General features: G+C 58.8%; 2 protein-coding genes across 3 annotated transcripts in view; one reads left to right on the top strand and one right to left on the bottom strand.

The window, feature by feature from the left end:
- Nucleotides 1–13379: 13379 nt before the first annotated feature.
- BRD3OS (BRD3 opposite strand) lies at nt 13380–14470 on the top strand (the record flags this gene model as incomplete). Its single annotated transcript, XM_080820490.1, has 1 exon — nt 13380–14470. The coding sequence occupies one exon, from the start codon at nt 13380–13382 to the stop codon at nt 13632–13634; it is 255 nt and encodes an 84-aa protein (XP_080676616.1). The 3' UTR covers nt 13635–14470.
- Nucleotides 14471–18308: 3838 nt separating this feature from the next.
- The window catches only part of BRD3 (bromodomain containing 3), a 33676-nt gene continuing 26958 nt past the window's right edge, over nt 18309–25026 (bottom strand). For both annotated transcript variants that reach the window (XM_080819351.1, XM_080819352.1), the window contains exons 10-12: nt 22059–22351; nt 20947–21072; nt 18309–19314 (exon numbers count right to left, since the gene is read on the bottom strand). In XM_080819351.1, coding sequence (XP_080675477.1) covers nt 19199–19314; nt 20947–21072; nt 22059–22351 — 535 coding nt within the window. In that variant the 3' untranslated portion in view covers nt 18309–19198. The remainder of the gene's footprint in view (nt 19315–20946; nt 21073–22058; nt 22352–25026) is intronic.

The following is a 25026-nucleotide window of genomic DNA, read 5'->3' as shown; positions in this document are numbered from 1 at the left end:
CAAGTCCCTGGGCGTCCCGGAGAGGAGGGCTGCGGAGGCTTTGGGGCAGCTGAGCCGGGCTTCTGGCTCCCGGGGCTCTCCCAGGACAGTGAGTCGTGCGGGGAAGGGCGGCCCAGCTGCGGTGGGGTGGGGGGGACACCCCGCAGGCACGGCAGGCTCTGCACTGAGGCTCGTCCGCCCTAGCAGGGGGGCCCTCAGACCAGACCCGCCCTGGAGGTGAAGTCGCAGGGCTGAGGGACTTGCCGGGCTCGGATCCCCGTCTGAACCAGGAATCTGTCTCCTGCGACGCCTCTAGCCAAGGACTTTGCTTGCCCTCTGGTTGATTCGGTGGCCCCCCGTGGCAGCGCAGGGGGAGGCTACCCTCACGAAGCCCCCCAGGCTCGCACCTCGGCTGGAGCTCGGAAGGGGAGCAGCGCATCTTCCTACGCCGCACACGGGGTGCGCCGGGCCCTGGAAGGGGCCGGGGGACTCTCTGCCCGTCTGAACACCCGGGCGCTCTCCCTTCCACACAAGCCTCCTCGGGGAGCCACACGCGACCCAACCGGGGGCTCTCTCAGCCTGACCGCCCGGCCAGCGCCCGGAGCCGCTGCGGGGTCCCCGTGCTTCTCCTCAACGGGACCAAGGCCCAGGGGCTACTCCATAAGGCGGGGTCCCAGACACATGCAAGGCTTGTTCCGCAAAGGCCTCCACAGAAGCCGGGGTCTGCCTACCCGCACTCAGCCATCCACCCATCCCTGCTTCCCTCCCTCCCCGCCTCTGCCTATCCCTCCCTCCATCCATCTCTCCTTCCTCCATCCCTCCACCCCTCTACCCCCCCATCCCTCCAACATCCTCTTTCCAGGAGGTTGTGTCCATGGGGGAAGGGGAAGTGGATGTTTTGACTCTCCCCAGCACGACTGGGTGAGGGACTTATTCTCGTGTCCAGAACCACATGAACACACATTTTGCAAATTCCATTTGTAGTTACATCATGCAAATTCAGCTGTCACAATTTCCTGGGAAAGTATAGGTGTAGAAAAAGACCATCTGGCCCGCCGTGGACTCAGATTATGCCCCACTGGGTTGTTGGGTGTGGGTTTTCTTACATTACATTTAAAAAGGCACAACACAGACTTTACACGGCTTGTCGTTTCGACGATCACAATTAAGTGTAAGGCCATGGATTGGACCCCAGACTGCCTGCCAGATGGCCCTTGTCTGGGCACCACCTGAGACCGGTCCAGGAACTTGCTGGAGGCCCTCCCAAGAGGGGCTGTGAGCTCCGGGGGCAAGCTGCCACTCCAGGCTCTCCGCAACGAGGAAGGGTCTCCAGGACTTCCTCCGTTTGTAGGCATGAAGCCAAGAAGGAGGGATTTGGGGGAGATTCCGGATTTCTGCAGGAGCCCTCACCGGGGCACTCATGGCCACCTGCAGGAAGCACGGAGGTGGACACCCAGGCCGTGGCGGGGAAGATGCGGGCCCCGTGCAGCTGCGTTATGGGACCTAAGGGCTGACCCAGGGTGCCCGGGGCCACTGAACGTGCTTCTCGGCAGGCTCGGCTGTGACACTCTGGCCCCGGGCAAGGTCTGCTGCCAATACTGATGTTCATGCTGCCCTTGGACCTGGGCCGCTCTGGCCCTCCTGCAGCCCTACCCCCTCACGGGAAACTAAGACGGCAAGGGGAGGTGCCTGCTAGACCCCACCGTAGACCACAGCACAAGTGTTCTGAATCTAGAACAATCCCCATAAGGCGTCCTGTACCCGTTAGCTGTCATCCCCAATATACCGCCTAGCCCAGACCTGGACGGTTCTTATCCATGGAACCACGATGTGCCGCCCTCCGACCTGGCTTCTCTCGGCCAGCAGGATGCCAAGGTTCCCCGAGCTGTGGCCGGGGTGGGGGAGCCCTTCACGCCTCCCTACACCTGAGTATTGGCCCACTGTGCATGGAATCCATGTTAATAATTCGTTGTATTTAATCCAATATATCTGAAATATTATCACTTCAGCATGGAATCAACCTAAAAACATGTGTGAAGGCGATGTTTTACATCCCCGTTTCCCTGCCAAAGTCTTCCAGCGGGGGCGTGTCCTTGACCCTGGCCGCCTGCGTCCGCTTGACCACACCCACCGTCCTGGTGAAACTCCTCTTGAGAAAGCAGATTTGATATCCAGTCGTCTCGAATATACTTAGAAGTTTGCCGAAAACAGGGGCGCCCGGGGGGATCCGTCGTTGGGCGTCTGCCTTCGGCTCAGGTCATGATCCCGGAGTCCTTGGATCGAGCCCCGCATCGGGCTCCCTGCTCAACAGGGAGCCTGCTTCTCCCTCTCCCACTCCCCCTGCTTGTGTTCCCTCTCTCGTTTGTCTCTCTCGGGCAAATTTTTTAAGAAGAAGAAGTTTGCCGAAAACGAAACTGAGTATCGAATTGTAAGTTGATTACGAGGACCACAAGTAAAAGTTCCATCCCTCGGTGGGAGGAGCCGCAGTGAAGCCACAGAGGCCACGCGTGGCTCGTGCACGGGTCTGTGCGGAGCCCGGCCCTGCTCCCGCGCGGTGGGACACTGCAGGAGGCAGGAAGCTACCGCTCCCGCCCCCACGCGATGGGCTTCGTGAGATGCCCTGGGGCTCTCCCGGACGCGGGCCTGGCTCCACCCCGTCAGTGTGTGCAGGGAGACTCTCGGTCATCTTAGAACCAGGCAGACTGGCCTGTCCCTGGGAGACTTGTCACAAGAGCCAGGCTCCGGGGCGTGTGCTAGGAGCTGAGCGCAGCTGTGCCTCACACCTCCCCGAGGCTTGACCACGTCTTCCCGGTCTGTCTTTGGCACCTGACCCCTGCACCCGACCCCAGCGGGAGGGACCCTTCGAACCCGAGAGGATCCCCGCTGCTCAAAACCCACCCTGTGCCCCCACGAAAACTTGCACACCTGTGTGCATAGCAGCACTAGTCCCAGTCGCCAAAGGGTGGACACAGCCCGCACGTCCCCCGACAGATGAGTGGCTAGCACGTGTGTGCATCCACACCACAGGACGTTTCTCAGCCGTCAAAAGGGGCGCCGTTCTGGCACACGCTACAGCAGGGATCAACTTCTAGAACCTCACGCCGAGTGGAAAAAGCCAGACACCAAAGGTTACATGCTGTAGGACTCCATTCGTACGAGGTGCCCTGTATCTGTAAATCCGTGGACAGGAATGAGCACAGTGGGCGCCAGGGGATGAGGGAGGGGACGGGGGGTCTGTGTGCAAGATGAGAAAGTTCGGGAGACGGCAGCAGGAACATGCTCCATACCCCTGCGCTGAGCACTCACGTGTCACACCCAGTGGTTTAAATTATGTCACGTATACAGCACCACACGCACGGCTAGAGGACAGAGGTCCCCGCATGTGCCCCAGCGAGGATGAAGCTAGGACACATCGTGCTCCGTGGGAGAAGCCAGACCTGAAAGCCACGTGTTACATGATCCCACGTACAGGAAATGTCTGCCGTGGCCAAGTCCAGAGACAGTGGGGGTTGGTCAGTGGTGGTCTGGGGCTGGGGCCATGGGAAATGCCAAGTGACCGCCTGTGGCTACAGGGGTCCTTGAAGGGGTGATGAGAATGTTCTAAAATTGACTGACGGTGGTGGTCCGACTCTGCGAGTGGACTAAAAGCTATGACCCTGTGCCCTTTAAATGGGGGTGGGGGGTGTTGCACAGAATTATGTCTCAATAAAGCTATTATTCCTAAAAACAAACAAAACCCCCCTTGGCTGCCCCTGCCTTCTGTGCACAACCAGCCTCCCGGGCACGCTTTCCAAAGCCCTCTGTCCCCATTAGAGCCCCTCGGTCTAATCTGTGCCCGCCTCCTAACCACCGGCCCAAACCCCAGCCACAGACTTAGGCGTCTGTAATTTTGAACTGCCCCACCCCCCGCCCACCATGAGCGTCTCCAGCCGTGGGCCCCCGGGAGCCTGGTCGGCTCATGACACGCGTGCTTCCTAGAACCCGTCTCCACCCTCCCCTCCCTCAGGGATCATCTCCCGCCTCCTCAGCCCCCTTCGTTTGGAGATGTCCTCCTGGGCGTGGGTGGACTGTGGGCTCCTCTGGGTCTGGCTTGTGGGCTCCCCTCCTTCGTGCTCCTACCAGTACCCAGCACAGCACCCGGCATGAACTCATCCCTTCATCCAGCCACCACCCGCCATCCACCCACCCACTCACCCACCCGCCATCCACCCACCACTCACCCACTCACCCACTCACGCACCCACCCACTCACCATCATCCATTCGTCCACCATCTACCCACCCATCTCTCCATCCCCCCACCCACCATCCACCCACCCATCCGGCAAACAGTTCCCGAGCACCCACCCAGCACGTGCCTTGTCCCCAGGGGGAGGATGTACTTGGCCCGGGATTAACACCCTCGGGAGGGAGGTCTCAGAAAGACTCACCTTCTCTCCCGCCCCTGGCCTGATGCCTCCTCTCTGCCCACCCTCCAGAGTCGAGACACAGGTCAAAGTCTTCACTGTCCATGCCGTCTGGGCAGCCTGTGACATCATGACCCGCGCTCACCTCGGCTCCCGGGGCCCAGACCCTTGATTTTCCTTGTTGTCCCCATCGTGATAGGTCCTTGCACCCACAGGTGCCAGCCAGGTGGGCCCAGCTGTGCCCGGCTCCTCCCGCCATGGCCGGAGAGACACAATAGCATCTCCGAGCCCGGGGCCAGGAGTGGCCTGACGACTTCCTAGCCACCCCCACCTGCCTTTCATTTCAAGCAAAACAGACCCCGCTGTCCACTGTGCTCCCCCCACACCTGGGGCTTTCCTTCTTCCCGCCCCCGCACCCATCCTTGGGGCCTGGAGGTGTCCCAGGAAGCAGACTCTAGCGTGCTCGTACGGATGGGATCACCCCAGCCATCAGAGCCCCCCGCTGCTGGCACTGAGTGCTGTACTGAGAGTTCCTGGCACAGGGGAGCGAGCTCTAGAACTTTCTCTGGTCGTGAACCGGGATGGGACAGACACCTATGGGAAGAAAATGTCCTGGGGGTGCAGGAGCTCAGCTGCTCCAAAGCTGGGGTGAGAGCCACGACCAGAACCCCGGGAGTGGATGTAGGCGGCTGGGAAGGAGCTGGAGGAAGTCAACGGACCGTGGAGCAGGTCAGCCGCCCACTCAAGGCCACGGCCGGAGCCGCGATTCAAAGCCCAGATAAGGAGGCCGGCGGCCCTGTCGCTGTAAGGCAGAGAGAGAGGAGGGCCTCCAGGGAAGGCTGAGTTCTCCCACAGTTCTCCCATGTCAGGAGGGGCCCTGACTGGGAGGACTGGGGCCAAGCGCCTTGGGGGTGGGACAGCTGGGGCAACCTGCTGCAAACTCGCCCCCGGTCCCCGGGCTCCCTCTGGAACCTCTGGGCTGGCAGAAGTGGCCACGCTCCATGCCAAAGGCCAGCCAGCTTCTCCCCTGTCTCTCCAGAGACCTCACACGTCTGTTTCCAGCCGACACATCCGGTAGCCTCGGGCTAGCAGTCTCTGTCTTGGACTAAAATGGAGGAATCTTAGCTTTTTATTCTCTTCCTTGAAAAGCCACTTTGGAAGTGTCATGCACCATGGCCATTCACGGCTTTGGGGCACGGTCCCTTGGTCCTCCAAAGCCTTTCCCAGAGCCCGGCACCCCGGACGGCCGCAGGAGCTGGCGTGCGTAGCTGTGGCCTCTTCTGTCCTGTTCGCTAAGACAAGCCGTATCCGCGTTGCTTTGAGCCACAGCCTGACCAAATAGCCCATCCCACATCGCCTCCATTTTTCCTGCGCCGATTTCCGGGTTAGGGTTTAGAGCAGGCTGTAGGGTGGACCCCCAAAAGATATGTCCACATCCAGTCCCTGAGGCCCCTGACCTTATTCAGAACGGGGGCCTTTGAGCGCTGAGTGGCTCCATCGGTTACGTGTCTGGCTCTTGGTTCCAGCTCAGGTCACGATCTCGGGGTCGTGAGATCGAGCCCCACGTCAGGCTCAGCACTGGGTGTGGAGCCTGCTTGAGATTCTCTCTCTCCCTCTGCCCCTCCCCTGCCCCCGCTGGCGCGCTCTGTCTCTCTCTCTCTCTCTCTCTCTCTCTCGCTGGCTCTCTCTCTCCAAAAAGGTGGGGGAGGGATCTTTGGTGTAACTAACTGACAATCTGGACATGAGGAGATCATCCTGGATTAACTGGGACCGAAATCTGGTGGCAAGCGTCCTTATTAGAGACACACAGGAGGGAGAGGCCATGTGAAGGCTGAGGCGGCCATCCGGGTGATACGGCCACGGCCACGGCCATGGAAGGCAGAGTATACTGGGGGCCGCCGGATGCTTGGAACAGACTCTTGCCCCCAGAGCTTCTAGGCAGAGTGGGGTCCTGCCAGCAGCTGGGTTTCCTCCTGCTCACATGGGGGAAATCTTTTTTTTTTTTTTTTAAGATTTTATTTATTTATTTGACAGAAAGAGAGATCACAAGCAGGCAGAGAGGCAGGCAGAGAGAGAGAGGAAGCAGGCTCCCCACTCAGCAGAAAGCCCGATGCGGGGCTCGATCCCAGGACCCTGAGATCATGACCTGAGCCGAAGGCAGAGGCTTTAACCCACTGAGCCACCCAGGTGCCCCATTTTTTTTTTTTAAGATTTTATTTATTTGACAGAGAGAAAGAGAGCGAGAGAGGAAACATAAGCAGGGGGAGTGGGAGAGGGAGAAGCAGGCTTCCCACTCAGCAGGGAGCCTGATGCGGGGCTCGATCCCAGGACCCTGGGATCATGACCTGAGCCGAAGGCAGACACCTAAGGACTGAGCCAGCCGGGCGCCCCACGCGTGGGAAAGCTTGAGCCTCAAACCCAGTATGGGTGCAACTGGCTGAAAGATATTGAATACACTGAAATTCATGAAGTCATACTGCTATTTTAAAAAACCCCAAACCCTGCTTTTTAAAAATTCCCTTTGGAGGCTGGTAGAGCATCACCCCCATTCTTCTGAAAGCTGCCAGGTAAAGAGAACGAAGAAAAGAAGAGGGCGTTTATTCGGCATTTCCCACATGAACCATATTTCAAGACAGCCAAACAGTTGAGGAAGAAAGTTCGTTCCTGTGGAAGAATTCCAGAAGCAAAGTTAGAATCAGAGAATCACCGATTTCCAACCTTAATGATCCATGGTGGCAGGTTACCATTATCCTGTGCGCGAGGGATGGGGAAATCTGGGAGGGGCAGCCCAGGCTGCTGAGACTCCAAGCCCCTGGTCCCTCTTGATACTAAAAGACAGGGGCACCTGGGAGGCTCGTTGGTTAAGCGTCTGACCGTGGATCTCAGCCCGGGTCTTGTTCTCAGGGTCAGCGGAATCCAGAACCCGGACTCGCCTACAGAACATGGGACCTGGCTTCTTCCACGGTTACAGGGCAAGGAGACAAACGCCGCAGGGAAGACGTTATGGAGGAAGAGAGAAGTTAAGAGACATGCAGCCAAATTAATGCAGCCAAATGTTCGGATCTTGTTTCAAACAGATTAAATACGTCATGGCACTTTTCGGATCACCTGGGAACTGTATGACCACGGAGCAAACGTCCGGTAGCGATGAGTGATTGCTACCGGAGATGTGATCTGCCACCGCGGTGACAGATGAAAACACCAGCGAGTTTGTCGGTGGGAGAATGTGACATCTGGCCTTAGCTGGTGTCTGTTTCCTCACCATCTATAATTAGCTTCCTTCGAAAAATCCTCTCTGAGATACGACATGCGGGGCTGTGCTCACAGCCAACGTGCGGCTTAGGGCGGCGTTACAATGGAAGACCGTGAGTAACCAGCCCCCGGTCAAGAGAGAGCGCTTCAAGGCGACCCCGTGGTCCTCAGCCTTTGCCCCGTGCTCTCCTCTCCCTCCCCCTCCAAGCTGGCATCTGCGCGGCTCACTCACTTTTTTTTTTTTTTTGTACTTTTACCATCGAAATATGCAACCCGAAAGGCTATAATTAGTGCCTCTTTCTGAATGTTGCATAAGTGGAATCATTCAGTAGAGTGTTTTAGGGTGTGGGCTGGCTTCTTTGCCCTCCGTGGTTACGCTTCTGGGACTCGTTCGTGGGTCCGCATGGACTACGGCTCATTCATTGTCAGGGTTGCGTAGTACAGGACTCCTCGGTGTCTAAGGAGTCTTTCCCTGTGTCTGAGAGCACGGACGCCGGACGGGTTCTAGTTTTAAGCTCTGAAGGCTCAGGGCTGCTGTGTGCAAGCTTCCCCGTGGGCACAGATGCCCGCGGCTCCCCCGGGTGGGCCCCTGGGAGCGTAACGGCTGGATCGCAGTTACCGGACCCCAGAGTTGTATCGGTGCACACAGGCAGTGCAGACCACTAGCATCGTCCACACTGCAGGCATCACTGGCATGTGAATGGGTCAATCTCATTTGCTTTTAGACATTCCCGTGGATACGGGTGGTTTCACGCTATGATCTTAATTTGGATTTTTTTTTCTTTTTTTAAAGATTTTATTTTTGAGTCATCTCTCCACCCAACGTGGGCCTTGAACTCACAACCCGGGGTCAGGAGTCGCACGCTCCACGGACTGAGCCAGTCGGGCGCCCCTTAGTTTGGATTTTCTTAATTACTTTTTTTTTTTTCTAACTGTTGGCTCATCTCCTTTTCTTATTAAATTGCAGGAACTCGTTCCATACCCTGGACGTGAGATGTGCACCAGCGGGAGGGATGGAGGTGCAGCTCAGACCACTCCACCGACCTCCACCACCAGGGCTGATCTGCGTAGTGCCGCTGCGGGTGGGGGGGTGCTCATCCGCCCACAGCCAAGGCCAGTGCTGGACCCTCCTTATGATGCCATTACACAGGGGCCAGCCAGCCAAGCGGTGACAGGCTTACTACACTGGACCGGTCTGTCGTGGAGGGGACAGGAGTTCCATCCGTCTCGCTGGAATGGATACGGAGTCTCGATGTGGACTGGCTTTTCCTGCCCTTCATTCTCCCGCCAGCACAACTGTCTATATCCACGGAGCTGGGCAGGGCCTTGCTGGCCATCATGTTTCCCATACAACAGCGCTCCTGAGCTCATTCCTGAACAGAAGAAGCCAAATAGTGGGCTCGTGCTCATGGAATTCACTGGTCTTACCTGCACCCCATCCCCCAGAAGTGCCCACCTACTAATGAGTGGGGTGGCCCACCGAGGACACGGTTAGGGCACCACTTGGGAGCAACGCCGTGGAAGTCTGAGGTCCTCGTTCACAGATTCAGGTGTGTGCTTTGAACCGGAGACGGACACAAGGTGCTGTCCCCCCACGGCCACACTGCTGGTCTCCAGGACCCAAAGGGCACAAAGGGCAGTGCTCCTCTGACCTCTAATAAGGCTCCACAGTGCTTTTTTTTTTTTTTTTTAAGATTTTATTTATTTATTTGGCAGACAGAGATCACAAGTAGGCAGAGAGGCAGGCAGAGAGAGAGAGAGAGAAGAAGAAGCAGGCTCCCCACTGAGCAGAGAACCCCGATGTGGGGCTCGATCCCAGGACCCTGAGACCATGAGCTGAGCCGAAGGCAGAGGCTTAACCCACTGAGCCCCCCAGGCGCCCCAGCAGTTTAGCATTTCTGCCACCTGAAGTAAAAGTTAATAGAAAGCTACCACAAAATAAATAAATAAGAGCATTAAAGGTTCATGCCCTTTGGGAAGGAAGGTATAAGTCGCCCGGTAGTTAAAGAAACCTCGCCTAGCTGAGATGCTGCTGAGGGCAGAGCGCCTTGGACAAAGACGGAGCAGCAGCAAGCACGTGACAGCTCTGCACGCTTCTCTCCCCTCCCCCTAACCCGCTAAGCATGTATATGTTTCTATTTCCTCATGCCCCTTACTATTTTCAGGACCTATTGTTGGAAGTGAACTTTGCAACTTAGTTTCAGGGAGGATATTCAGAGGGAAGGAGACCCCAACGGGAAAGGTCTGTGGGGAGGCTGCATCTCCTCCAAATGGGGAGGGGCCAGACTGTCTCACTCTAGTATGAAAGAGAGTGGCATCATCTCAGGGTCTTAGCAGAGCTAGGTTTTGGGGTTTTGTTTCTGTTGTATGGAGTTCCACTACGCACAGAGTGTGTGTAGGGCAGCTGAAGGAACAAAGGGCGGGACTACGCCCGCCTGGAAGTTTTGGCCTGTCACCCGCAGCCTTGACATTAAACGTGACCCAAACATCCTTTCCACTCTGCTTTGTGACGCTCCGACCAGGACTCTGCAAACCTCCTTTCCCCCTTTGCCAGCGTCTTCCGGGTGAGCTCTGGGAGACAGACCGGGAACGCGAGGAGGGGGCAAGCGGGCTCCTTGCCAACGCGCCCGCCCCCAGCAGAGATCGTGCATGGGTTTGTTTTGTGTTTCCTGAAGCAGCTGCCGCATCCAGTCTTGGTTTTCCCAACAAGCACAAAATCCACTTTACCACGTTGCCGCCGCTCTGAGGCAGCAGCTGGCCGGCGTCCCTTCCCTGGGGCCTGGGCCCCGGGCCCCGGCTGCTGGGGCGGTCAGCGCGGACCCCCGCTCAAGCTGCGGGCGCCCCCTCCCCGGAAGTCTGCGTCTCGGCCCCGCGCCCCGCCTCCTGCGGGCTCCCGAGCTCTCCCGGAGTCTCCGCGTCTCTTTCAGTAACAGGAGCCCCCCTTGCTCCTTGCGCTTTGAGGCCCTCGTTGCTTCCGGCGGTTGGAACTTGCGGGACCGTCCCGACGCTACCTCGCTGACCACTCTGTGCCGCCCAACGACCCCTTCTGTGGACTCCTCCCCGGGCCGCTCTGCGGTGGGACTTCTGTCTTCCACCTGGGTCCCTGATCCATGACACCCGGACTGCCAGTTTCCTCTCGTCTCTGTGACTCTCCTTTTCATGTTTATTTTTTAATTCCAGTTCGTTAACGTTTCGTCCACTTTGAAAATAAACGTTTAATTCAGGAAAGTCTGAGCGTGGCCGAGCGGCCGCCAACAGCCGGGAGTTTCCGCACGCGGGTGTGCGCGCCGCCCCGTGCGCCCTCGCTCGTGCCGGGCGGAGCTCCCCGCCGGCCTCCGGGCGCGACTTCGGCAGCGCCCACGCGCTCTTGCGTTTTCATCCGCGGTCCGTTAAGTCCCTCGTCAGTCGTGAGTCCCTCCTTGGCCCATGAGAAACCTAGAAACACGTCTCTTCGTGATGACCAGCGGCCGCGTTCCTGCGGTCACTCCTCCCCGCCGCGCGCGGGCCTTCCCGGGGTCTGACTCCCGGACCCGCGCTGAACCCGCGCCGGTGTTTGCTGGACGTCCGCGCCCGTGCGGGCCGTGCTGGCGGGGGGCGGGGGGCAGCGCGGGCGGGGGCGGCGCGGGGGGCAGCGCGGGCGGGGGCGGCGCGGGGGGCAGCGCGGGCGGGGGCGGCGCCCGTGGACGCGCTTCCCGACCGTCTTCCGCGTCGGCGCATCAGCCGGCGAGGGCAGCGCGGAGGCCCGGGGAGGGCGCTCCTGGCGACCTCCTGGCGAGCGGCACCCTCGGGGGCAGCGGGGGGACAGGGGGCCCAAGACGTAATCTCGAGAGGGCCCGAAGGGACGAACGTAGAAGTTCCAGTTAACAGTGTCGGCCTCGGGAGGACTCGGTGACGCCCCGCGGCCCGCGACCCCGGTGCCCGTCCCGCGTGCCCCCCGACACCCCGCCCGTCGGCCCCTCCCCCACCATCGTGTTTCGAGACCTGCGGGTTACGGGGACTGCGGACGCGGGGAGCAGAAGCTGCAGCGCGGCCGAAGCCGCCCGCGGGAGGGCGACCCCGCGGCGGGGGCGGGACGGGGACGCGGCCGCTCCGGCGCCCTGGGATCGTGTCGCCGGCCTGCCGCGGCTCGGCGCTCGGCTGCGCGTGCCTGCGGCGCTGCCATGGAAACGCGGCCCCGGCCAGCCGGCCCCGCCCCCGCCCCACGCCGCGCCCCGCCCCGCGCCCCGCCCGGCCGCCGGCGCGTCCCCGAGGCCCCCCCGAGGCCCCTCCGCGCGGGTGACTGGGCGCGGGCCTGCGGCTGGGGCGGGGGCGGGGGCGGAGGCGATGGGGGCAACGGGGATGAGGGGGCGGGTGACAGGAGAGGGCGGTGGGGCGCGGTGGGGGGCGGTGGGGGGCGGCGGCGGAAGGCCCTGGAGCGCGGGAGGCGACGGCGGTGGGGGGAGTGGGCCTGGGATGGGGTCTCGGGGACTGGGGCGGGAGGCTATGGGCGCAGGTGGCGATGGGAGACGTGCGCAGGGTGACAGGGAGAGCGCGGGCACGAGGCAGCCGTAGGTGGAGGACCCAGAGGGGCCCCGACGGGCTCCTGGGCTCAGGGGACCTGGGGAGAACCTGTGGCAGCCACCGGGTGCTGCGTGACCAGGGCACGGGGCCTGCAGAAATCCTGCAGCCTGGGAGAGCATGGGGGGCGGTTAGGGGATGCTTCGTGCTTGGTTTCCACATCATTTCCTGTCCGTTCCCCCTGTCCGCCCAGGGGCCCGCAGCTGCCTGAAGCAGAAAGGGCCCTGGTGGCCGGGTGAGGCCGAGCCCCCTTCAGCAGCCTGAGCAAACCCCCTCTCAGGCCGGGCCCTTGCTGGGCTGGTCCCGAAACCTGCGCCCGCCGTGATTCTTGGGACTTCATTTCCCAGATCTGGACACTGGCGCGCCCACAGACGGCTCCCCCAGGACCCCGGTTCCTTCATAAAGGCACTGGGAGGGGTCACAGGTCTGCCTCTTTAAACGTAGCCTCACAGTCTGGGTCGCGGGACAGCAGGTGAGGTCGTTCCAGGTGCCAGTAGCTTGGCTGGAGGCTGTGATCCCCAAAGAGCTGAGACCCGGTGCTGCAAAGCCTCCCCTCGACGCTGGGCCGTCCCCCCGCACCTGACAGCGTGTTCATTTCTTTGTAGCGTCGGCCGGGGGAGAGCTGAGGACGCAGGACTGAACGGACACTGGCTCCATCAGAGCGGCCCTGTGGTGCTAGAAGCCGACCGAGGCTCGGATCGGGGTGGGCAGTTATGGAGACGGAGGTCAACATCTGTCCAGCTGTGCGATGTCCTCGCATGCAGGGCACGAGATACATCTGTTCCAGTTGAGTGGGCCGGGCCGTGGTGTCGGAATCGCAGTCCACGCCCAGCCAGGGCCCCCCAGGTGGGAATCTCGCCCCTGGCAGCCGCACGTCTGATAAAGCGGGGCCAGGGTGCCACTGCACTGCTCACGGGTCCTTGGATGTCTCTACGGCGCCCCAGGCCCCTCTCCAGTTCCCTCTCCAGCTCCCTCAAGATGCCGCGCTCCTGAAGGTGTTGCCTACGCCTGGCCTGAGTCCGTGGTTTTTACCACTGAGTTAAATAAGGAATCCTCAGCCGCGGCAGCTCACAAGGCGGCTGATGAGTGTCCATAGTGTAAAGCAGTGGGCGGGTGTCCACGCCGACGACTGGCTCAGAGAGGCCTGGCGCGCAGGCACCCGGGAGTGGGGAGCTACCGACCAGTGATGAGTGGCCGTGTGCCGCTAGCAGAGAAAGCTCTGTCCGAAAGCTACGCCCGGCTGCGGTACCGGGACGCGTCCTTGCTTATCTGGCAGCAGCAGCAGCAGCAGCTGGAATCAGGGCCCCCCGGGACCTACCTAAGCAGGAGCCGCAGCATGTGGTACTCGCAGTACGGAAACGAAGCCATCCTCGTCCGGGACAGACACAAGCTCGGAGTCTCTCGGGACACAGGCCGATCCAAGTTCTGTACCATCATGTAGTTCCTGTGGGACACCCTGGGCCCAGGCGCTGAGCTGGGCAGAGATCAGGCCACGCTGCACTCAGTGAGTGGCCCTTGTGGTCCCCAGGCCTTACTGGGAGACTCTGGACAGTGAACAGGGAGACCCACCTGTGCTTCCAGAACCCAAGAATGCTTGTAGGGGCTCCTGAGGCCTCTCCACATACCACGTGAGCAGCGGACCTGGCTCCCGGGCTCGGTGGCAGCCCTGCCAGCGCTGGGGACAAGGCCCAGGTGGGGACACAGCTAGATGTGGCTTTTCTCTTATGTCTCCAAGAGGCCCAAGCAAGAGGGACAACCCTGGCTCCAGACCTTTTCAGAACTTTCTAGGTTGTCTCCAGGATTGCCTTCTGCCTGGTAAAGAACAGGACAGACCTAAAAAATATGAAGGAACCAGCGTCAGGTATGGCCAAGCGTGGCGTGCGGGGCCAGGTGGGAGTAAGGGGCCAGCAGCAGCCTCGCAGCGGGGTCTTCGACGACGAAAACAGGCATTGTGTGCGATGCGCTGCAGTAGCTTCTAGAAGCTTCTACGCCAGCTTCCACATACCTGGGGGCGAGCATGCGAGGGCATCCAAAACCAGTACGGAAACCGAGACGTATTTTCAAGCTTCACATCAGCTGCTTACAGAAATTCCCGACGGAATCTCCTGGCCCCGTGCACAGAGGCAGCAGCCGGTCATCCCTGCGGCGCCCCCACATGGACCGTTTGGCGAGGCATTTGCGATGGACGTGCCTTCGGCTGCAAGGGACGTCTGCGCGGCTCTGCAAATGTGGGGATATCTTTTGTCAAAGCTGATTTTTCTAAATAAATATGCTTTGGGGGAGTCCCTCCTTCTTCACTCTTATCTGTCCACTCGTAATACCTTAAGTTGGCTTCAGGTTAGTTTTTTGCAATAACAGCAGTCTCACGATTGCTACAAACCCCACTACGGAAATCCATAAAGAACAAAAGCGTCCTCCGCAGGCAACCGTGAGCAGCAGCTCTGCGCGTGCCGTCGTGCAGGGTTCTAAAGGCACGGCCTGCACTGCGCATCTCGTCCTGCGGGTTTCTTCTTGCCCAGCTGTCCAGACGGACATCTACATCGTGCTTTGAATGTCTGACTGGCAGCACTCCCGTGAGCCCACGAGACGCTCCCGTGGCTGCCCTGCACACAGCATGTCCCAAGCTTCGTCGGACCTGGTTTTTTGTGGGTGTGCAAGTTCCTTAGCAAGCCTCCTGGAAGCGGAACTGCTGGGTCGGAGCACGCTCCCCGAACGTCCAGCCAGAGGCCTGGTCTTAGCCTTGGACCCTAGGCTTGCCTGCAGCGTGGGTCAGGAGGTTTGAAGTCACGTTTCCCGAATCTCCTCCTGGTGTTGAAGAGGAAAGCTTGCCGCGTCTGTGTGTCCGGTAGCCCTGACACTGGGATCACCCAGGAGACCGTTCGCGCGACATCCTTACAGTTCAGTAAAGTCCTGCTCGGGCAGAAAGCAAACTGCAGAGACGCGTCTGGAATGCCCCTGCCGCATGCTGGTGCACACCTCAGATCACCCTGAGAATAGGTGATGGTTACTCTGACCCCAGGCATGGAGAGCACCTGGGAAGACGGCCCTAGCCACGGCCGGTGTCTGCACAGATCAGGGTGTGCAGGGGACCGACGTGCAGCGGCGCCCGTAGGACAGCAGGCGCTAAGCTGCTTAGAGTGTAGGAAGCCACCATCTGCTGGCGGGAAGCCCTGGCGGCTGGTTTCCCCAGCCGGGGCTAGGGCCACAGAGGTGGACACAGCCAAGTCCCCATCCTTGGGGAGGTCAGCCTGGATGAAAGGGGGGTAAGAGTCCGGACAAGGATGACACGGGCTAAGAGGATGCTGAAAGGGTACGCCTGCCGACAGTCGGCGGGGTGCTGTCGAGACAGGCAGGAACAGCCACGACTGCTCAAAAAACAGCATCAGAGCACGCATCTGCCGTCCATTCCTCGCAGGAGATTCTCCTCTGCCCGGGCTCTACGGAGTGCTGGAAAACTCCAGCAGATAGGCAACTGTGCCCGCAGGACAGTGTCTGCTGCCTGCCGCCCGCAACCCGCCCTGGAACCAGTCCCCCTGCAGCCGGAGCGCCCGGGAGGCATCTGCGCAGAGAGGAGGGAACAGCGAGTGAGGACCCAGTGTGACCGAGGCCGTGCTTCTGCAAAGACGGCTGCTTGTTCTAGAGAAAGGCTACAGTGATGTCTCCCAAATCCTGGTGCCCTCCTGCCCAGGCTGAGGAGCGGGGCTGCTTCGGCGGCTGAACGTTCCAGGGTGTGAGCCACAAGGAGCTCCTGAGGGCGGCGGGCGGCCTTCGGGACACTTACACGCCCGCGTCTGCGAGGCTGGGAGCCGCCAGAAAGCACAAGCGAAGGCACACACAGGCACCTTTTTTTTTCTTTTTTTGGTTTTATTATGAAAACAAAACAAATGCCCCAGGAGAAGGGTCCATGATTACCAGAAACATCAAAGAGTACTTTCTACCATTTTTATTCTGTTGTGTTGAGGCCAGCATTGCAATAAACGAGCTAAAACTACTTACATTGGACTCAATTTTCAGTAACTGACATTTACAGGAATATACTAGAAACGGCACTAAAAAGTAAGAAAAGTTACCGTAAACTTGCATGCACATCATACAGAAAAGTAACATTTTAAATATAAAAAAGAAAAAACTTCTGGAAGCGTGATGTCAGTATTGAGGGACAGGCTACACTTGGGGGGACGCATCCTTTCTCCGGGGGGTGTTTTCCCCAGAGAGCTGTCACAGACGTGATGTTGCTTAACAACAAAAAGAAACGAAAAGAAAACATATCTTACAGTTTGTACGCGATGACACCGCCCATCGCGAGCAGGGGTCTCTGTCCCCTGGGCCTCCAGGGCTCCCATGAGACCAGCCTGCTAACCGCACGGTTCCTTCTCCCTCGGGAAGAGGCCATGAAAGCCGCCCTCGGGTTCTCCGTGCCTCAAGAGCCCGGCCTGTCCGACTGCGGTCTCCCCAGCACAGAGACGTGGAGATGGCAAACGCCCACAGGCTGACCTCGAGGGGACTGAGGACGTTCACCTGAACTCGGAAGAGACATCGGCTTTGAAGTCTGCACAGAAAGCCCTAAGGAACCAGCACCATCGAACTACACTGCTCCGCCAGCCGGTAGCCCTCTGTGCCGTGGTGGCCGGCGGCCTCACCGGGGGCGGGGGGAGGGGCAGAGTTGTTCCGGAACCCATGTCTCCCGCAGAGCCAGTGGACACTGAAGTGATCTGAAATGCTTCCACTGTGCCGGGCTCACGTAGGTGACTGCCCCCACTACGCTCGCAGCCGGACACGTGCTCCCCAGGAGCCCCCACGCACCGCCCGGCACCCCCTGCTTGGGGAGGCATGCTTGCTGCCCGGGGCCAGCGAGAGCCTGCTTTGAGATCGTCCATCGTGTCACGTATTAAAGTCCTAAATATTCCCTTACAGATCTGCTTAGAGAAACATCTTTGAAACACAAGGGTAACTCTAAAAAATGGCAAGTTGAAAAATCCACATATATTTTTATTATAAACAAAACTTAAAGTTTAACAAACTGGCTCAAAACTCACCAAGCGTCAGAATCACCAGCAGATAAGAAACATGGTAACCCACCACCCACTGCCTCATCAGCTCCATGTCCGACAAGGGCACCTGTGACCGTTAAGGGCCGGGGGAACCTGATTTCATTTTAAGAATTTGTAAAGACTGCGCCCCCTACTCGGATACCGATGACCAGTTCCCCCCCCCGTCCACCTGGAAACTCACCACCAGACCCAAGGCCAGCTCCGCCCCCAGCACCCACCTCCGGGAAGTCCTCCCAGGAAGGTCTGGGAGAAGACCCTGTCTCAGTCACTTCTGTGCTTACGGGAAAATGCTTGAGCAGGGAGCCCGGACTGGTCTTCGGGGAGCAAAGCCTCCTGTTGCTGAGGGAGGGCCAGAGGCTCCTCCCGCCCTTGGGAAGAGCCTGGCCAGGCCACTGCTCCTGCCCTCGGGGCTGGGAGGTGAGGGGCGCCCCATGGCGGGGGGGGGGGAAACTGGCCGGCCGGCCCCCGGCACTCGCGGCCGAAGCCACAATGCTCTGAGTTCAGGCGGGCAGTGTGGGGTGTCCCTGTACCCAAAGGCCGCGGGGCAGCCTCTGGAAAAAAACAAAACCAAAACATAACCTTCTGTTAAACTCTGTATATTATTATTATTATTTTTTTACAATAGAAAGTTAAAAATCAAGACTTAGATTTACTATACATTTTTTTCTTTCAGATTACAAAGTTTATATTATATAACTGGGGTTCCCTAAATTGATTTCTTTTAAAACAGTCCTAAAGAGACCAGAAGTGAGTACAAAAGAACTCGACACACAAAACGAAGACTGAGCATGTGCTGCGGCTGGAAGTTGTCTGTGCCTGTGCGTCCAGACCCCGCGCGCACACGGAGACAGACACGGGCCGCGGGGCCGGCGGGGAAGGGCGAGCGCGCAGACGCGATTGAGCACCGGCACAGGTGGCGGGACGCCAGCACCTGGAGGTCACAGTCCGCCATCCGGGCAGGGTCTGGGGCTCTCCTTCCAACCACATAAAAGGCCTGCGTGTGCGCGTCTGCTTTTTTTTTTTTTTTTAATGCATTTCTTTTGCAGTTTTGTTTTTCTTTTTTTAAAAAAAACGACCAATGATGTTAATAAATAAAGTGTTCCTATATACACGAAACCGGGGAAAGGTCTCCCGAGTGTGCGGCACCGGCAGCTCGCGGGTTGGGGACACACATGGGGCTGGACTTTCGTAGAAAATTGAACCTTACAAAAAAAGTCTCCTTTTGTTTTTGTATTTTTTTAATCTTTTCTTTTTTTTTCTTTTTTTTCCTTTTTTTTTAAGTTGAGGTAAAAGTTTCAGTGTATGGAAAGCTGCACGTGGCACAGGCGGCCCCCGTGTTCCCTCCCGGGAGCTCCTGATGCCCCTCCCTCTGCGCCCACCTGCCTCTCCCCAACCCTCCCCTGCAGAAGCCTGGACTGGAGCCCACGGGCCCCGCCCCCCAGCCTTCGGCCCCCCGCAGCAAGAGGCGAGCCTGACCGGCCGCAGGGCTGAGCGCGGGGCGTCGAAGGGCAGAGACAACACCTATTCGCAAAGCTGACGGCCTTCAGTGTGGCACCGTCTCAGAGAAACTTCCTTTCCAACAATTCTTTCTGGAGCTACAGACCAGGTCGGGCCTAAGAAAGGGGTTTTTGCAAGAAACTTCAGATCCCATCCGACATGGTTTTCTACGGTCATCAGGTCAGCGTTGGAAGTTGCCATCTCCAAGCAACTGAACTCAGTTACGAAGAAAGGACTTTACGCGGTCTCACCCCTGCTCATAAAGCCTCACGGACACACGAGAAAGATCTTTGACCTATTAAAGCAAAAACTGGAAGATACCATAACACTGAGTTAAAAAGAAAACCTGCACACCGTGGAACGAAAGTAGTATATTAACCAGAGAAGGGAACACTGCAGAGTTTCGGCGTGTGCGACGTCGCTGGTTTTGTTCTGTTCTGTTCTGTGAGTCCAGAGCTCATTCCGAGTCGCTGCTGTCCGAGCTGGATCCGCTGGAACTGCTGCTCCCGGACCCGGAGGAGCTGCTGCTGCTGAGCCGGGACGGCCCTCCCGAGGGCGCGGAGCCCGCTTTCTCTGGGGGAGACGCAGCAGGTGAGAGGCGCGCCCCCACGCACCCCCGCGCTTGCCGGCCAAGCTCTTCCAGAGCACCCCCCGGCTTCACACCGACACGTCGCGAGCCTCGGCCCCCCCGTTTCCGCACCCAGTCGCTCCGCCAGCATTAACAGAGGTTCGGTGGGATGCAGGCCTGCATTCATGAGGGTACTGGACGGTTAAGAAATGCGTCTGGCCTTTGTCCGGGCTCCAGGCACAGCGCTCCGAGAACCCCTGGCATCCCCGGAGTGAGCGGAATGTCTGCTTATTTACAAGGAGCCCCCCGTGGCTCACACCTGAGTTTAGGCTCACGAGTGACTCGGGACAGCCGGTCACCAGGAAAACCGCGCGGGACTGGGGCTGGGAGCTGCGGGCAGAGAGGCTGCGGGAGACGGAGCACCAGGACACTCTCGATGCTGAGCTTCTGGGCTCAGGGGCATGTGGACGTGCGGGGAGGGTGGCATGCCAGAGAGGGGAGGAAGCTGTGCGCCCCACCACGCCTCTCCCTGCGCCCCTTCCATTTGCTGCTCCTGACAACGCAGTACGCGGCAAGTACGAGAGCTTCCTAGCAAGCTGTCAGGTCCGAGCAGAGGGTCACGGGAGCCCCCGAGCACAGCCTGCTGGTCAGTGGGAAGGCAGGCCCCGGACTTGCAGCTGGCGTCTGGGAGAAGGGTGGTCTTGTGGGGGTGACCCCCCACCTGTGGGCTCTGGGCTAACCCTAAGCCAACAGCGTCCGAAAGGAACTGAATCACCGACCCCACCTGGAGTTGGGACCGCAGAGCTGGCGTGAGCAAAAGCCCAAACATCTGGTGTCGGAAGGGTGGGTAAAAACAGCACAGAGGCTCACAAACTATCGAAATACACCAGAGTCTAGAAGACACGAAAGTAGTCCACCACGAGGAACTGATGCGGCATGGGGGAGGTCAGCAGTTTGAAGACAGTGCCTACTCTGCCCTTCCCAGGGGAAACCAGAGGGGACCCTCCCTGCTTGGAGCAGGCAGGGCCGCAGCATCCGGCTGCCCCGTGGCCGTGGACTCGACCACTCACTAACTGGGGCCGGGAAAATGGGATCTGCCCTTTCTCGTGGCTCCAGAGGAAAGAGAGGAGTCGTCAAACCACCTGCTCCCCTAAAGTAAGAGCCCTCCGTCCACAAAGCACAGGGCCCAGGGGCAGGGAGTTGGAACGTCTCTCCTGCCTGGGGACAGCCAGAAAGCCTGATGCCAGGGGTCAGGACCCCAGTCCCTCTCAAGCCACGGGCTCCACCCGCAAAGACCACAGCTAGGCCCTTCCAGAAAGTCCTCTGCGGGGGTGCTGGGCAGTTCCGGCAGGGGGACTCTCACACACGCCTCCCATGGGCTCAACCTCCCTGCAGGAGGGAGACCCAAAGGACTTGGGGTTTCAGGGTGTCAAGAGCGTCATCTAAGGGCACGCGGCTATCCAGCTGAAGCCCCAGACTGAAGGCTGGGGCTGCAGCCCATGCCCCGCCCCCACCCCACCCCACCTGTCAGCCCCGCCCTCTGCCACGGCCAAGCCCCACCCACGGCCACGCCCACTCCGCCCCGCCCCTCGGAGCAGAGGGACGCGGGGCCCGCGGCGCCGCCTGCCCGCAGGTACCTTTCTTGGCCGGCTTCTTGTTGCTCAGCTGCCCGCTTACGTCCTGCAGCCGCTTCTCCAACTCCTTCTTCTTTTCCTGAGCTAACTCCTCCTTCGACTTGGCCGCCTGCTTCTTCCCGCCCGTGGCTGCAGAGGAGCACAGAGCTGAGCCGGCCGGCGGGCACCCCAGGAGCTCGGCAGGGCAGCCTCAGGGGCCACCAGCCCTCCCGGGGGCTCACCCGGCCCCGCAGGGCTGCCACCCGAGCTCGCAGGTGCGAAACCTCTCCCGCGACCCTCACGCCTTCCCTACTCCACGCAGTGCACAGGGGGGCACACGCCGCTTGGCGACACTGTGCCCCATGTGGAGGGCGGAGGCGAGACCCGAGGCCACCTCTGCGACTCCGCTCTCCTCCGCACGGATGCGGCTCTCCCTCAGCCTCAGCAGGGAGGCCACCACCTCTGCGTCCCAGGAGAACTTACCAAGGGTCAGCACAGCTGACTGCGGGGGTCCCGGGACATCCAGGAGGAAGCAACTGACCCCTCCGAGGAGGCGAGAAAGCCCACTGAGAGGGCCACACGCAGGCCTAGGTGCACCCTGGCTGTCTCCTGGGGCCGCTGCCCAGCTCTCCTGCAGCTGGGGACTGCCTCGGGCCTGCCCCTCTTCTCACTCCCCAGGACGCACTGCCCCAGGCAGTGCCTGGTGCCCACACAGTGAAGTCACCGACTTCCAGAACAAGCCTGGGCCAGTGCGGATGTCTGTCCTGGGAGTCTCTGGACCCTCAACTCCAGGCAAAGGGGAACTGGTCTGCCCTGGCAGTGGACCATCCAGAGGTCACCTGCAAGCCCTGGTGCCAAACGCAGCCTCGGGAAGGCTCGTGGCGAAGGCCGGGCTGGGGGCTGACCCAGGGCTCCCGCCTGTCCTCAGGCCGGCCAAGGCACGCGAGCACCGCCCGCCCGCCCAAGAGCAGGGAAGAAGGGCCCGGCTGAACAGGTGTCTCTGGGGCACATGAACGGGCAAGGGCAGAGACCCGCCCCATGGCCTGGCTTTCCCCCAGGCCTTCAGGAGAGGGGAGGAGGGGAGGCAGGGGAGAGGGTAGGGACAGCGAGCTCGGTGTTCCGCCCCCACGACTTACAGAATGGCTTCCTTTGCTTTTTCTGTAAACAAGACTTGACGTATCTCTCTAGCTCCCGCAAAGTGGTGGGTTTCAGAGTCTCAAAGTCAATCTCTATCTCGTCGGGATTGGAGTCCCTGAGCGAGGGCTCCCGGGACTGGATGATGTGCACCACCCGGCCCAGCTTCTCCCCGGGCAGCCGGTTGATGTCCAGGCTGAGCTGGCGTTTCTCGTCGTAGCTCATGGGCAGGCCCTCTTCCTCCTCCTCCGAGTCGTAGGAGGCTGATGCCTGCTTGCCACCCTTCTTCGGCTGCCTGAGGCACAAGGCAAAGAACACCATGACATAGAGCCCCTGTCCCTGTCCCCCCAACCCCTGTAGAGTCCCTGCCCCTGCACCCCCAGCCCCCGTGGAGCTGCCAGTCCATGTCCCCCCAGCCCCCGTGGAGCTGCCCCTCGCTCCTGTTCTGTCTGGCCTTCCACCTCTCCAGAGCGAGGCTCTTTTACCAAGAGGCAAGCCCTAAGTAGTGCCCCAGGCAGAGAAGCCAGGTGGACTGTCTGAGGGCTGCATATGTGTCTGCAGGGACATAGAAGACCCTGTTTCAGAGGTCAGAGCAGAAGCTGCTCCCCACTTGGGGGTCTCTAAGCCTCAGCCAGGAAAGACTGTAGTGGTCAGCTCCCCTCAACACTCCACAGGCATCTCAGATACAGCAGGTCAAAACTGATCTCCATATTCAAACAATCCAAAAGGAGGCAGAAAAGGGGGACACAGGAATAAAGCCTACAGGGAAGACAGAAATAACAGAACGGCAGACCGAAATGCAATTGCATCAGTCATTACATTAAATATAAATGGTCTAAACACACCAACTAAAAGACATAGTTGGATTGGAGAAGAAATAAGAGCTGACTCACATGTGGTCCACCAGCCCTATGTTAAACACAATGACAGAAAGTTAAAGTAAAGCAATGGGTGGGGGGACTGTACCACGCAAACACTAATGGAAAGAAAGCTGCAGCGGCCGTGTTGAGAAAGTGGAGACTTCGGAAAAAGGAACAGTGTCAGGAAGCAGAGGGACATGGCATAGTGAGAAAAGGATCGAATGACCGAGAAGACACGAGAGCCCTCAACCTGTGTGAACCTAAAATCCAAGCTTTAGAGTGTATGAAGCAAAACTGAGACCCGAAGGGCGGTGGAAACATCCACAGTATCCGCTGCAGACCTGGCGACTCTCTCCCAGTGATTGGTAAAGCCCATCAGCGAGAAGAGAAGACCCCAGCCACGCCATCCTCTGAATTAAGCTAACTGACACGTTTCTGGTTTGTTTTTTCCCTGACATTTCAGTTAACATTCTCAACCCAAGAGCACAAAAACACACGTGCAAGTCCACATGGGACATTCCCCAGTTCCCAGCCATAAAATAAATCTTAACAAAAGTACTGTGATCACACAAGGTATGTTTTCTGACCCTACCAGAATTAAGCCAGGAACCAATAACGGAACCATGTCCAGAAAAAAAAAAAATCTCCAGATACTTGGAAATTAAACAACGTACTTCTAGACGACCCGTGGTCCAAGAGGAAGGCTGAAGGGAAATTAGAAAATATTTTGAACTAAATGAAATCACACATACCAAATTTGTGGAGTACACCTAAAGTAGTGTGCAGACAGAAATAGTACTAAACGTTTACGTTAGAAAAGAAGGTCTCAAATCAATAATCTAAGTTTGTACGTTAAGAAAGCAAATTAAGTCCAAAACAAGCAACAGGAAGTAATAAAAATAAGGCCATGAACAAAAAGAAGTGAAAGCAGCTAAAACCCAATGACATCACATGCTGGTTGTTTTAACAACCAATAAAACTCCATCTCTCTCCAGATTCACTCCAAAAAAAGACAGAGTCCCCCAAAAAGGACGCATCACTAGAGGCCCTACCGATGTTAGACAGTAAAGGTACACGGCACACAAACCAATGTCCCCAGATTCCACAGTTCAGGGGAAATGGAGCAATGTCTCGAAAGCACAAATCCCCAAAACTCACTCAAGATGAAACTGAAAAACCTCACTAGTCCTGTATCTACCAAAATAACTGAATTCATCATGAAAACTCCAGGCCCAGATGCTTTCACTGGGGAATGCTACTTACTAGTCAAGAATTAATACCAGCTCTATAAACTGACCCAGGAAATAGGAGAGAACACATCCCAACTCATTTTCAAGGCCGGTGTTACACAGACCCCAAATCCAGGCAGATGTTACAAGAAACCTGATTCCTGTCCCCCCCTGAAAAGGGAGGGAGGACAAAACACCCCCACCCCTCGCTAATGCCGCTGACCACCCAGCAGCCAAGGCCCAAACCGCCGGTTCCCCATCCCGTCCTCCCGCTTCCGGGCCCCGAGGACTGTCCTTCCCGCCTCTCCCCTCTCTCCTCCATGGCCACCCTGGCCTCTCTTGCCTGCAGAACCAGAAAACCTCCCGAGGCTGTCCCTTCTCCCGTTCCTGCATCCCACTGCATTCCCCACACTGACCAGGATCTGACCACTTCCAGCTCAAACACCTCATGACCTCCCTTCACTTGCTCCGGGGGTAAAGCGAGAGGCCTCAACAGAGCTGGCCGACCTCAGCAGCCTCTCCCAAGCCCTCTTCCCAAACCAGTCTCCACTCCTCAGTGGAACCAACCTTGTCCCAATTCCCACTAAGTCCCACCACACTGCTGGCGTCCATGGCTCTGTCCCCGCTGCTCCTGCCTCTTGGAACCCTATCCCGACTGCTGCAGGGCTCCCTCCGGCACAGCTGTCACCCTGCTCTGGGAAGCCCTTCGTCTACCTTGCGGGCGAGGCGCGCTGGCCCTGAGCACCAGCCCCCCGTCCTCCTCTCCCTGTCGTCCTGTCCGTGGCAGGCATTCCTCACGGTAGGGCCTGACCCAGGAGGAGTGGGGACAAAAGGCAGGTAGACCAGGAAGTAGAACCCGGGTTAAGATGCAACGCCTCTAG

Source organism: Martes martes, assembly GCF_963455335.1.
Source record: "Martes martes genome assembly, chromosome: 12".
Taxonomy (NCBI): domain Eukaryota; kingdom Metazoa; phylum Chordata; class Mammalia; order Carnivora; family Mustelidae; genus Martes; species Martes martes.
Note: the sequence above shows the minus strand (reverse complement) of the source record. Positions and strands in the feature narration are given on the sequence as shown.